At 42.3% G+C, this 13,246-nt stretch overlaps 1 protein-coding gene across 1 annotated transcript in view; it reads left to right on the plus strand.

Moving 5' to 3' along the window:
* Positions 1–11,771, plus strand: part of LOC138792258 (beta-arrestin-1) — a 112,914-nt gene extending 101,143 nt beyond the window's left edge. The window contains exons 11-15 of the mRNA XM_069969466.1: positions 11–151; positions 1,332–1,415; positions 4,571–4,641; positions 6,760–6,811; positions 10,160–11,771. Of these exons, the coding sequence (XP_069825567.1) occupies positions 11–151; positions 1,332–1,415; positions 4,571–4,641; positions 6,760–6,811; positions 10,160–10,271 (460 nt within the window). The 3' untranslated portion in view covers positions 10,272–11,771. The remainder of the gene's footprint in view (positions 1–10; positions 152–1,331; positions 1,416–4,570; positions 4,642–6,759; positions 6,812–10,159) is intronic.
* Positions 11,772–13,246: the final 1,475 nt, after the last annotated feature.

A 13,246-nucleotide genomic window follows, 5' to 3' on the forward strand; every position in this document is an offset into this window, starting at 1 on the left:
CTCATTCCAGCAATGATGTTGTAGCGCCCAGCTCCACGTTCTGTAAAGTCTACACATTGACTCCCTTCCTGGCCAACAACCGCGAGAAGCGCGGCCTGGCGCTGGACGGGAAGCTGAAGCATGAGGATACCAACCTGGCATCAAGTACTCTGTGAGACATGGCCGAAACCCCCTTCTATTACCATTGTTCCCCCTCCTCTTATCTCCCCTTCACCATTGTTCCTCCTCCTCTTACCCCCTCTTCATCATTGTTCCCCCTCCTTTCACCCCTCTTCACCATTGTTCCTCCTAATCTTACCCCCTCTTCACCATTGTTCCTCCTCCTCTTACCTTTTTTTCACCATTGTTCCCCCTCCTCTTACCGTTTCCTATTGTTCCCCCTCCTCTTACCCCCTCCTTACCATTGTTCTACCTTCTATTACCCCCTTGGCATCATTGTTCCCCCTCCTCTTACCCCCTTGGCATCATTGTTCCCCCTCCTCTTACCCCTTGTCACCATTGTTCCCCATCCTTTCCCCCCTCTTCACCATTGTTCCTCTTCCTCTAACCCCCTCCTTACCATTGTTCCCCCCCTCTTACCCTCTCTTCACCATTGTTCCCCCTCCTCTTACCCTCTTTTCACCATTGTTCCTCTTACCCTCTTTTCACCATTGTTCCCCCTCCTCTTACCCCCTTGGCATCATTGTTCCCCCTCCTCTTACCCCTTGTCACCATTGTTCCCCATCCTTTCCCCCCTCTTCACCATTGTTCCTCTTCCTCTAACCCCCTCCTTACCATTGTTCCCCCCCTCTTACCCTCTCTTCACCATTGTTCCCCCTCCTCTTACCCTCTTTTCACCATTGTTCCTCTTACCCTCTTTTCACCATTGTTCCCCTTCCTCTTACCCTCTTTTCACCATTGTTCCCCCTCCTCTTACCCTCTCTTCACCATTGTTCCTTTTCCTATTACCCTCTCTTCACCATTGTTCCTCCTCCTCTTACCCCCTCTTCACCATTGTTCCTCCTCCTTTTACCCCCTCTTCACCATTGTTCCTCCTCCTCTTACCCCTCGTCACCATTGTTCCCCCTCCTCTTATCCCCTCGTCACCATTTTCCCCCATAGTCTATGATCAGCCCCTGCAGCCTACATCACCATCTTCCTGCCTTATACACATATATCTTTGGTGTGATGACAGCATGCTGCCTTGTGCTGAATGATGCCACAGTCAGAGGAGCAGATGGGGAATGAATGCAGCTGGTGCTGTAGTCTATTCTACTGTGCACAGGATCATTGTCTGGGGCAGGTCCAATGTTGGGTGATGATTGACCGTCAGCTTCTTCATCCATTTCTAGGTTGAGAGATGGAGCCAACAAGGAGATCCTGGGAATCATTGTCTCATACAAGGTGAAAGTGAAGCTGGTGGTGTCCCGAGGAGGGTAAGAAGCTTTCCTCACAGTCTTACAAACTCTTCAGTTCTGATCCTCTTATTTTCATGGTGTTCTTTACCTCACATAGTCACAGCTGGTGACTCAGACACGATGTGCTGCGAGCCCGGCTCCTCTCTCCTGGTCTGCCGCTATTTATAGATTTCAGCCTGCGAAACTCTCCAGAATGTTCTGGAGCACAGAAATAGTGCATTTGTTTTATGGTTAGAGGAGATGGAATTTTGACTTGTGAACAGATAGTTGCTGTTACTCCTCCGTCTACGAGGATTTAGTGTAATACCACTGATGACCACTAGGAGTTCCCTAATCTGTATAGCTATAAGGATATAGTGTAATGCCACTGATGACCACTAGGAGTTCCCTAATCTGTATAGCTATAAGCATATAGTGTAATACCACTGATGACCACTAAGAGCTCCCTAATCTCTCCTCAGTCTATGAGGATATAGTGTAATACCACTGATGACCACTAGGAGTTCCCTAATCTATGAGGATATAGTGTAATACCACTGATGACCAATATGAGTTCCCTAATCTGTATAGATATGTGGATATAGTGTAATACCAATGATGACCACAAGCAGTTCCCTAATCTGTATGGCTATGAGGATATAGTGTAATACCAATGATGACCACTAGGAGCTCCCTAATCAGTATAGCTATAAGGATCTAGTGTATTACCACTGATGACCACTAGGAATTCCCTAATCTCTCCTCAGTCTATGAGGATTTAGTGTAATACCACTGATGACCACTAGGAGTTCCCTAATCTGTATAGATATGAGGATCTAGTGTAATACCACTGATGACCACTAGGAGTTCCCTAATCTGTATAGATATGAGGATATAGTGTAATACCACTAATGACCACAAGGAGTTCCCTAATCTTTATAGTTATAATAATCTAGTGTAATACCAATGATGACCACTGGGAGTTCCTTAATCTCTACTCAGTCTATGAGGATTTAGTGTAATACCACTAGTGATCACTAGGAGTTCCCCAATCTCTCCTCAGTCTGAGGATTTAGTGTAATACTACTGATGACCACTAGGAGTTCCCTAATTTGTATAGATATGAGGATTAGTGTAATACCACTGATGAGCACTAGGAGTCCCCTAATCTCTTCTCAGTCTATGAGGATTTAGTGTAATACCACTAGTGACCACTAGGAGTTCCCTAGGTGCAAGTCTAGTAATTTATCTACTATGCTGACCAGGATTCCTATATACCGTATACCATTCTCAATTGATTGTAATAGATTGGATGCTGATTTGGTATATTTACGGCATTTGTCGCTTTTAAAGAATATTCAAGAATCGGTCAATTTCTTATAATCTTATTACCAGCCCTTTTGGGGGTTGTGGTGGTGGGGTAGGCCATGAGCATTACGGTCCTGGACAACCCCTTTAAATCTCCCTGTAATGTGGACTGATCAGTGAATCCGTCGTCTTCCTGTATCTTGTACTTTATATCCTCCAGTCGCCCCCACAGCGGTCAGGTTACCGGGCTCTTAGCATGTCACTGTGGGGTTAGGAGACTTAGGGGGTCTCGGGGGTCACTGCTGCTTTTGCTGACTAATTCTCTGATCTGCTTTGAACAATGGCAGCCTTCTGGGAGATCTTGCCTCAAGGTAATTGCTGAACTGTGCACCGACCCTACTGCATCTGTCCTGTCATAGACCCCCATGCATCACTGTGCCCACCGGGCCAGCAGCATGTTCCATTCATCCATCCTGTCATCAGTCATTCAACACTAGACCAACCAGAGGGCACAATGACGCCCACTATAGGCCAGCCTGAGCAATTAGTAGCACTGGGGTTCATGTAGGTTTTATGGCGACCTCCTATGTGGGAGCGCTGCAGAATCCTGGAGGGTGAAGGTATATGCAGTGCTATCATCTGCAGTTGTCAGTAGGTGGCAGTAGTGGGATATGTGTGAGGTCTGTTACTCTACAGCCGGCCCCCGACCAGGGTCCTGATGACCGAGAAGCTGAGTATAGGTAAAGACGCCGTGCTGTAAGAGTCATCAAAGGCTTTCAACAACAGAGTCTTCTGAATTCTTAGAAACTAGTGAGGCGGGGTCCATAATGAGCCATAATGTGTCCCCTCCATCCCCGCATGAGATGCATGCTCAAATCCAGGCACAATGGCCACAGATATTCTACTAAACCATACGCCACCATGTCTCCAGTCACAACATGGCACACCCACAGTTATGTCTACATTGCATGTCATGTTTGGTCTTGCCTTCCAGCTCATTGACCCCGCCCCTGAGGAATTAAACACATATTGTTCCTGTAATTGAAAGGGGTTATTCACAAAAAAAATAAAAATAAATAAAATCAACTGGTGCCTGAAATTTGTAATCTACTTCTATTAAAAATTATCAGTCTTCCAGTACTTATCAGCTGCTGTATATCCTGCAGGAAGTGGTGTATTCTCTCCAGTCAGGAGAGCAGGAGAAGTTTTCTATGGGGATCTGCTACTGCTTCGGACAGTTCCTGACATGGACAGAGGTGGCAGCAGAGAGCACTGTGTCACACTGATAAGAATACACCACTTCCTGCAGGACATACATCAGCTGATAAGTACTGGAAGAGTGGAGATTTTTTTTAACAGAAGTAAATTACAAATCTCTGGCACTTTCTGGCACCAGTTGATTTGGAATAATTTTTTTGTCAACTACCCATTTAAGAGAAAGTGATATGTGACCGACATGTATATACGGTATAATAAAAATATCGCTGGGAGGAGGCTGGAGCAGTTTAAATTCTGAGCAGAAATCATAATGTTACCAAACCATGAAGCTGCGGACAACCCCTTTGTGATCAAAACAGGCCCAGTATTACCTGGAAAGATATACTGTATGTGACTAGAGATGAACGGCCGAATAAAACACCCTTAGTGAGGGGGGTTAGTGGTCTGGGGGCCACCCTCTAATACTCCGCACCATGTTTTCATGCCATAAACCCATCAAGTTTACGTTCTTTTTAACATCTCACATGCCAGAACCTACTAAAGTGTTGAAGAACTTCAGGGTGATCTCTCTCTCTTTTATTTTTTTAATCAATTTTATTCTTTTTGAAAGTTTTGCAATTGAAACAATAATAAATATGTGACACTGACCCCTGATTTCCGTCCTCTAGTGACGTCGCTGTAGAGCTGCCTTTCACTTTGATGCACCCGAAACCCAAGGAAGAGCCTCTTCACCGGGAAGGTAAGGGAATCATGGGAAGGGACGGAGACTGGTAAATGTAGTACAGTGCTTAGGGGAGGAGATGGAGGCCATGCGTGTCTTGTCATCGGTTTTAGCCTACAGGCAAACTTTCTATCACCCTCCTCAGAGGTGGGACCAGTGCTCTTCATGGCCAAAGCAAGAATTTCACAGCCACATTTAAAAGCAATTAAAGCAAAAATAACAAAAAAAAACCATGCCCCTGATGACCTCATTCTCTGCTTACTTAACAAATAATAATAATAATAATAATAATAATAATCTGTCTTTTATTGAGGAGAAATGAGATTCTTACTAAAAATGGATATATCCTTTAGTCTAAGTTTCACATAGTAGAAAATAATTGTCACAGCCTGTGGATAGATGTTCACATTACATATCAAGCTAATTTAGAAAATGTAAAAGAATTCTGTGAGCAGATGTGATTCACTGTGTTCTATTTAGCTGAGCTCCTCGGGGGCGGGGCATAATGCAGGCATTACAGCCCCTATGGGCAATTCTCATGTATAACATGTTTTGATTTAGATTTAAGTGTTCATCTACGATATACAATGTATGAGTGGACTCACTAAGGCTCTCTTGGATATTAACCCGTTCAGGACCGAGGACGTAACTGTACGTCCTTTTTTACCGTACATTGTCGTACAGTACAGACGACGGTACAGTTACGTCCTGGGATGAAACGGGTGCAGGAGCTGCACCCATGCCATCCCGTAGCGTGTCATGGCTGTCAGTGATAGCTGGGCACCCAACGCATCTGCCACGACCCACACTGGGCGCAGACCACGACAGTTAACCCTATAGGTGCTGCGATCTGGCTGATTGCAGCACCTATAGTGTGAAATAGAGGGAGAATCTTCCCTCTATTTCCATCGGGGCCGTGCAGAAGCGATGGCATGGCCCCGATGGTTACTGAAGCCTCCTGTGTCATAGCTATGGTGGCTGAGCCTTGGCAGCTTTGCCTTTTTTACAGGCACATTACAATGCAACGTAGTCTGCAGTGCAATGTAATGTCCCTGTAAACAGGCAAATAGTGATGTTCCCATGGTGGGACAGTAAAATAAAGTAACAGTAAATAAAACATGCACAAAAAAAGTAAATGAACAAATAAAGTGCAAACCACATAAAAGTCTCATAGCCCCTAATGCAATAATAAATGTAAAAAAAAAAAAGTACACATATTCAGTATTGCCGCGTGTGTAATGACGCTGGAAATAAAATTACTAAAATTACAAGCCTAAACCCCCACGGTGAGGGCAGGAAAAAAAAAATCAGAGAATCACAAATTCTGTCATTTTATCATGAAATGTGGCCATTTTTTACACCCAAATTGTACGGATATCGGCCAAATTTTACCACTAACCTAAAGTACAATATGTCACGAGAAAAGAGTCTCAGAATTGTTAGGATAAGTTATAATATCACGGAGGTATGACCACATAAAGCGAGACTGGTCAGAATGGGCTGTGGTCCTCAAGGCGCTATCTGGACCGGTCCTAAACGGGTTTATGGTGCCCGATGGGCCCCAGTTTTGTATGATAGGTTCAGTAGGTGTCACAGAGACGTTGATTACCAGTTCTGTTATATACTGTAGGATGTATTCTGAAATAGATGTGAACGGCCGCCCTGTCTTTATATAAGGTTATAAGGTTACGGCCGCCGTGTCCATGAGATCACCTCTATCTGTACTGTATAGCTCCAACCAACTTTTTGTAAAGTCTTTTTGGCTCCAAGGCATGTGACTGTTGAGGCCAGTGATTGGCTGCAGAGTCACATGCTCCATGTACAGGCACATCATCCCGGGGCTTCCAGCATGGAGACAGGATGAGGGGTGAGTATATGTTTTTTTTTTTTTTGCTCTCTAATACTTGCCTGTATAAAGTTTTTAAAGTCAGAAGATTCCTTTAAAAAAAAAACAACAACACATTTTGATACAATTTTATATAATAATAATAATAATAATAATAATAATAATAATAATAATAATTATTGTTATTGTTATTATTATTATTGGTGTTGTTATTATTATTACTATTGTGTGCATTTGTTTGCTGGCTGTGTCTGTAGTCGTGACTTGATGTTTGTGACTTTTTCTTATAGTTCCTGAGAGTGAAGCTCCTATAGATACAAATCTCATAGAATTTGATACAAAGTAAGCTGCAAGTGTCTGTACTAATCTGTCACCTGTGTATGATAACGTCCATGATCCATAGTCATGTCTGATACTGCTGCATGTCTGATCTAACCATTCTGTCTCTCCTGCATGGCTTTCCATTCATCTTTGCATGCACATAGAGAAAGGAAAATCAAAGTAAGATGTCGCCTTTTCCTGCTTTCCATTTGCTTGTTTGTTCAATGTTATTTAGAGAGCAACTCCAGAATACTGACATTACCATGAGGGAAGCATACCGTACAGATATCTGATAATATTATCTATATGGTAGCATCACCTATGTATAACAACATTACTACTATTGTATAATACTGCCCCCTATATACAATATTATAACTACTATAATACTGCCCCTATATACAATATTATAACATATAATACTGCTCCTATATACAAGAATATAACTACTATAATACTGCTCCTATATATACAGGAATATAACTACTATAATACTGCTCCTATATACAGGAATATAACTACTATAATACTGCCCCTAATATACAGGAATATAACTACTATAATACTGCCCCCTATATACAGGAATATAACTACTATAATACTGCTCCTATATACAGGAATATAACTACTATAATACTGCTCCTATATACAGGAATATAACTACTATAATACTGCTCCTATATACAGGAATATAACTACTATAATACTGCTCCTATATACAAGAATATAACTACTATAATTGGCATAAGCAAGGAGACAATAATCCGATGCACTCACCGATCAGATGCACTCTTCAGTAGTTTATTGATATCGTATCATACCAAGGAGGGGGAAGGGTGGAATAGGTGCGGGAGCATCTCTGCAGTAACAACAGTTTCACGCCGCAGCGCTTTGTCAAGTTCATGTCTTCTTACTGCCCGAGTATCCAAACGTGAGCCACGTTCACCTGTAGTGCGGGCACTATCCTCTATTTGACTTTTGATAACTACTATAATACTGCTCCCTATGATTTAGTAATGTTCATTATCATGTTAATATCAGGTTGGAGTTGCTCTTTAATTCCATCTATTATTTTGTATTTTGTAACAGAACTGATCACGCTTTTCCTTCTCTTATATATTGTTGCTGAGGAATTTGAGCCGAGATATTTCTCTTTTCTATTATTATGGTACAACAGTTCAATGATTGCTATAAAATGCCAGACCCCTCTGTCCTCTCAGACCCCTCTGTCTCCTCAGACCCCTCTGTCTCCTCAGACCCCTCTGTCTCCTCAGGCCTCTCTGTCTCCTCAGACCCCTCTGTCTCCTCAAATCCCTCTGTCTCCTCAGGCCCCTCTGTCTTCTCAGGCCCCTCTGTTTTCTTAGACCCCTCTGTCTCCTCAGGCCCCTCTGTTTTCTTAGACCCCTCTGTCTCCTAAGACCCCTCTGTCTTCTCAGACCCCTCTGTCTCCTCAGACCCCTCTGTCTCCTCAGGCCCCTCTGTCTCCTCAGGCCCCTCTGTCTCCTCAGACTCCTCAGGCCTCTCTGTCTCCTCAGGCCCCTCTGTCTTCTCAGACCCCTCTGTCTCCTCAGGCCCCTCTTTTTTCTTAGACCCCATCTGTCTTCTCAGACCCCTCTGTCTTCTCGGACCCCTCTGTCTTCTCGGACCCCTCTGTCTTCTCGGACCCCTCTGTCTTCTCGGACCCCTCTGTCTTCTCAGACCCCTCTGTCTCCTCAGGCCTCTCCGTCTCCTCAGGCCCCTCTGTCTCCTCAGGCCCCTCTGTCTCCTCAGACCCCTCTGTCTCCTCAGACTCCTCTGTCTCCTCAGGCCCCTCTGTCTTCTCAGACCCCTCTGTCTCCTCAGAAACCTCTGTCTCCTCAGGCCCATCTGTCTTCTCAGACCCCTCTGTCTCCTCAGACTCCTCTGTCTCCTCAGACTCCTCTGTCTCCTCAGACACCTCTGTCTCCTCAGACACCTCTGTCTCCTCAGAAACCTCTGTCTTCTCAGGCCCCTCTGTCTCCTCAGGCCTCTCTGTCTTCTCAGGCCCCTCTGTCTCCTCAGGCCTCTCTGTCTCCTCAGACCCCTCTGTCTCCTCAGGCCTCTCTGTCTCCTCAGACCCCTCTGTCTCCTCAGGCCCCTCTGTCTTCTCAGACACCTCTGTCTCCTCAGACACCTCTGTCTCCTCAGGCCGCTCTATCTCCTTAGACTCCTCTGTCTCCTCCTCTCTTCCCCATCTCCTCTTAGGGGCCTATTTCACAGAGCGATAATTGGCCGAATCGGCCCAATTCGGCCGATTATGGCTCGGTGGAATAGAGAAAGCGATCAGCCGATGATTGACGATTTGAGAAGCACCATACATTACCTAGCAGGGCTTCTCCTCCTCTCTGTCTTACTCCCTGGGTCCCGCGGCGCAGCATCAGCTTCGGTGCGGCCTGACTGAGCTGTCAGACTGCTCAGACAATCACTGGTTGGGACCGCTGCAGCCAGTGATTGGCTGAGCAATCTGACAGCTCAGTTAGGCCGCTCCGGAGTTGAAGCTGCGCCGCGAGACCCGGGGAGGAAGACGGAGCGGAGGAGAAGCCCTGCTAGGTAATGTATGGTGCTTCTCAAATCGTCGACCATCGGCTGATCGTTTTCTCTATTCCACCAAACCATAATCAACCGATGTCCCTGCAGCCCTCGCTAACGATAGTCAGGCCGTGGATAAGGCCCAGTAAACGAGCGCCGATCTAGCAGATCGGCGCTCATTTACATCGTTGATCGGGCCCTGCACGGCCCATGGAATATGACCCTTATTTTATTGTGTTCTCAAAATCCTCTAACCCCTCCAGACAGACCTCTGTCTCCTTAGACTTCTTTGTACCATCCAGACCCTCTCTCCTCAGACCTTCTGTGTCCTCTTGTTTCCTCCAGACTCCTCTGGCTCCTAAGACCCCTCTGTCCCCTCCTCCTGTCTCTGTACCTTCCAGACTCCTCGGTCCCTCCCTGAACCCTCTGTCTTCTCAGACACCTTTGTCTCCTCAGACCCCCCCTGTCCCTGACATTAACCACTGGAAGACTCTTTGTCCCTATACACAAGAAGTAGTAAGCCAACTTCCAATGTGAGATTGGTGAAGTCCAAATGAAATCCAAAAGTGACCTTTCTTGGGTGCTAAATGACTCTGAAATCCCATAGACCCTGGGTGAAGTATAGGAGACATTATACCAGCTAGATCAGTGTTATAAGAAAACCCTTAGAGGGTTCTCCTCGGTGACTACCTCATTCTTCCCTACAGCTTTTTGGCCCTCCAAGGAACCTGTGTTTCCTTACATAATCACAAAAACATTCCTGTCTAACTCCTGTGATTGCTAGACTGACATTCTCACCTTTCCATCTTGTTTCCACCCCAGCGATGATGACATCGTCTTCGAAGATTTCGCTCGTCAAAGACTCAAAGGGATGAAAGACGACAAGGAAGAGGACGATGAAGGAACAAACTCTCCTCCAATGAATGATAGATAGACAGGGACCCGTTGTAAACTTATCACCGTGTAAAACTCGTGGACTGGGCCTCTTTATTTGTACTCTACAAGAGCCCAACAAAAAAGTAACCCAGATTCTGGCAGCCCTTATAATCTTCTTGCTGTGCCATAATTGTCGATCCGCATCTCGCTACTTCTTATCACTTCTGGCTAACACTATCGTAAACACAAAAAAAAATGTGAGAATTTAGAGTACAATCATGATTCGTGCAACCGATTACTGTACGTAAGGAGTTCTTGTAGCACTTTTCTATTACCCGAGTCTTTTATGCATTTTGTATAATTACGGTAGTATCATACAAGTATTTGTTACGGAAAACAAACAGGTAGTCAAAAAAAAAGAAAAAAAATCACATAGCTTCGAGTAAAAATAAAAAGCAAAGGCATTTTCTACATAAAGAAGCATTCTTAATGGCTGCAAGGTGTTAGTAAATCTGGTGAGATCTAATGGCACTTTACTATGGTCAAATATTTCTTTCATAGAAATTTAAAAATAGGAAGAGAAACTTTTTGATATGAGAAGGACAAACTGTCTAAATTTCATGAGGACTCTGTTCTATTGTGAGGGGTATTCTGCCTCGGTCATGTATTGGGAGGCTGAGCGGTCCAGTTATACTTGTCGATCACTGTACATGAGGTGATCTCAAATGGAGAATTTAGATTTTCAAAAATTCAGTCGATATTCGGCGAGTTGGATCATTTGTGATAATCAGAAATTCTGAGGATTGTTGGCCAATAGATAAATGGCCGTTCATAATATCTGATATACATTTTTGGCCACGACCACACGACGTCTTCTTTTTGCTCATCTGACAGGCATTTTTTTTTTTACGGTCATCATTTCTAGCCCTTATTTATTTTGAAATAACAGCTTTTATTTGGGCTGGAAATGATGGCCGCCAAAAAAAAAAAGTCTGTCAAAAGGGCAAAAAACAAACAAACATTGTGTTATTGTGACCTTAACCTGTAAACATTTTATTGGTGGAAGTCGTATTAACTCAATTCTTTTGATTAAACAACTGGGCGTTAGAATGACTCATTTCATAATTTAGGAATATAAGCTACAATATAGCTTCGGGAAATTTCCATTTTCAGCTTTTTATTGTAATAACATAAAATCATATTGTACACGCCTTTTTTTATTCGGAAGCAAAAAATATGTCTATTTAACCTCCATCAAATAGTGATTGCAGCTGAAAAAAAAAAAACATTAATATAATTTTCTCATTTTCAACCGCACAAAATATTTTCAGAATTTTATCAAATTTCAAACAACAGGTTTTTTTTAAATTTTGATTTAGTTTTGTAATTTATCATCTTCAGAATAATCATCTGTAAAATTTTTACTATCACAATCCAACAAAAATGTATTAAAAAAAAATTCACAGTATGATTAAAAGAAAAAAAAAATATTTTTAGAGTGGGGAGTTTAGGAGTAGAGTTGAGCCCAACTCAAGTCTTATAGTTCGGTATTTGAATACCAGAGGTAAAAGAGGTTGGATGCAGCCACAGGGAGTCCTGGAAAACATGAATACAGTCTATGGTCTATGGCTATATCCATGTTTACCAGGACTCTCTAGGGCTGCATCCAACCTCTTCAGCCACCTGTATTCAAATGCAAACGATAAGACTTGAGATCATCTCTATTTAGGAGTTAAATGGAAGATTTTCTTATTTTCTTATTATGGATGTGTTTTTCATCTAGATGTGAACACAACATAAAAAAAAATTCAGTGTGGCAATTTGTAAAATTGTAAAAAGTAATTTGTATTAATAGAAATTTCTGCCCCCCCCCCCTTTTTTTTTTTAAATTCAATTAATAATTTGACATTTTTATTTTCTCTTCTTCTGGAAGAGAATCGCGAACTACACTGGGATTTTCTCATTTTTAAGAAAGTATTGGACCTCACATTGTCAAAAATTAAAGAACCAGTTGTATTTTACAGTGTAACCTGTGTCATAGTGCCAGTTTCCTCTTACAGCTTTTTGGGGAGAGATGGAAATTTGTGTTCACCAAGCAGGTAAAAATGGTTTATTTAGCAAACGATGGATCTGATGATACATTCTCAATCACCTCCTCAATCACCTCCTAAGTTCATAATATAAGGGTTGCCATTCCAAAATTTTCAGAATCTAAATAAATTCCGCGTCTGGGGCCAATCACAAACTCATTTTCTTACATACGAGGGGATGGTCCCACGTTGAACCCTCTGAATTGCTTTTTGGTATACCGCACTGATCACAGCTTAGTAATTTAATTTCACTTTAGTTTCCTATGTAAATATTTTCTCTTTGTATAATGACTCTACAGATGCGTTTTTCATCATACGGATAAGATGTATATTTAGTAAAAGTGACCATAACTTGTGAAAATAGCTTTGTTTTTGTCCTATTTTATGTTTACTTCTCGATTGTTAGGATACTACTACTAAATTTGCAAGTGGAATTTTAAAATTTGCTAAATTATCAAATGCATCCTTCTAGAAAAACACTGTTATATAAGAATTTATAGTTTCTTGTTTTTCTTTCATTTTTTTTTTTCAAACTCCCCTAAAAATATCAAATATCGTCTAGACATTCTTTTGTAAAATCCATAGATTAGAAATTATGTTAACCATCAGGTTGGTGGATTTGTTAAATCTTCACAAATTTATGAAGGTGTGTTCAACACAGATGCAGAATGTTAAAAAATTTAAAGGAATCAGAATTAAATATTTGTGGATTTTTTTTAAATTTAGTAATTATAGTTAAATTAATTTATTATTGGTAGTTGATTCATTTGCTTATGACAATGCAAAAATTTACACAAAGTGCATAAGAAGCTGTAGAGTAGGATACAATGCGGTCATAGGCCATGTGTATTTTTGGGAAAACCAACAAGGACTTATGTCGGGTGCTTACAGCATAACCAGCGAATGTCTGATAATTACACATTTTTGACCAATTAATATGGTA

Source organism: Dendropsophus ebraccatus, chromosome 5 (assembly GCF_027789765.1).
Source record: "Dendropsophus ebraccatus isolate aDenEbr1 chromosome 5, aDenEbr1.pat, whole genome shotgun sequence".
NCBI classification, from domain to species: domain Eukaryota; kingdom Metazoa; phylum Chordata; class Amphibia; order Anura; family Hylidae; genus Dendropsophus; species Dendropsophus ebraccatus.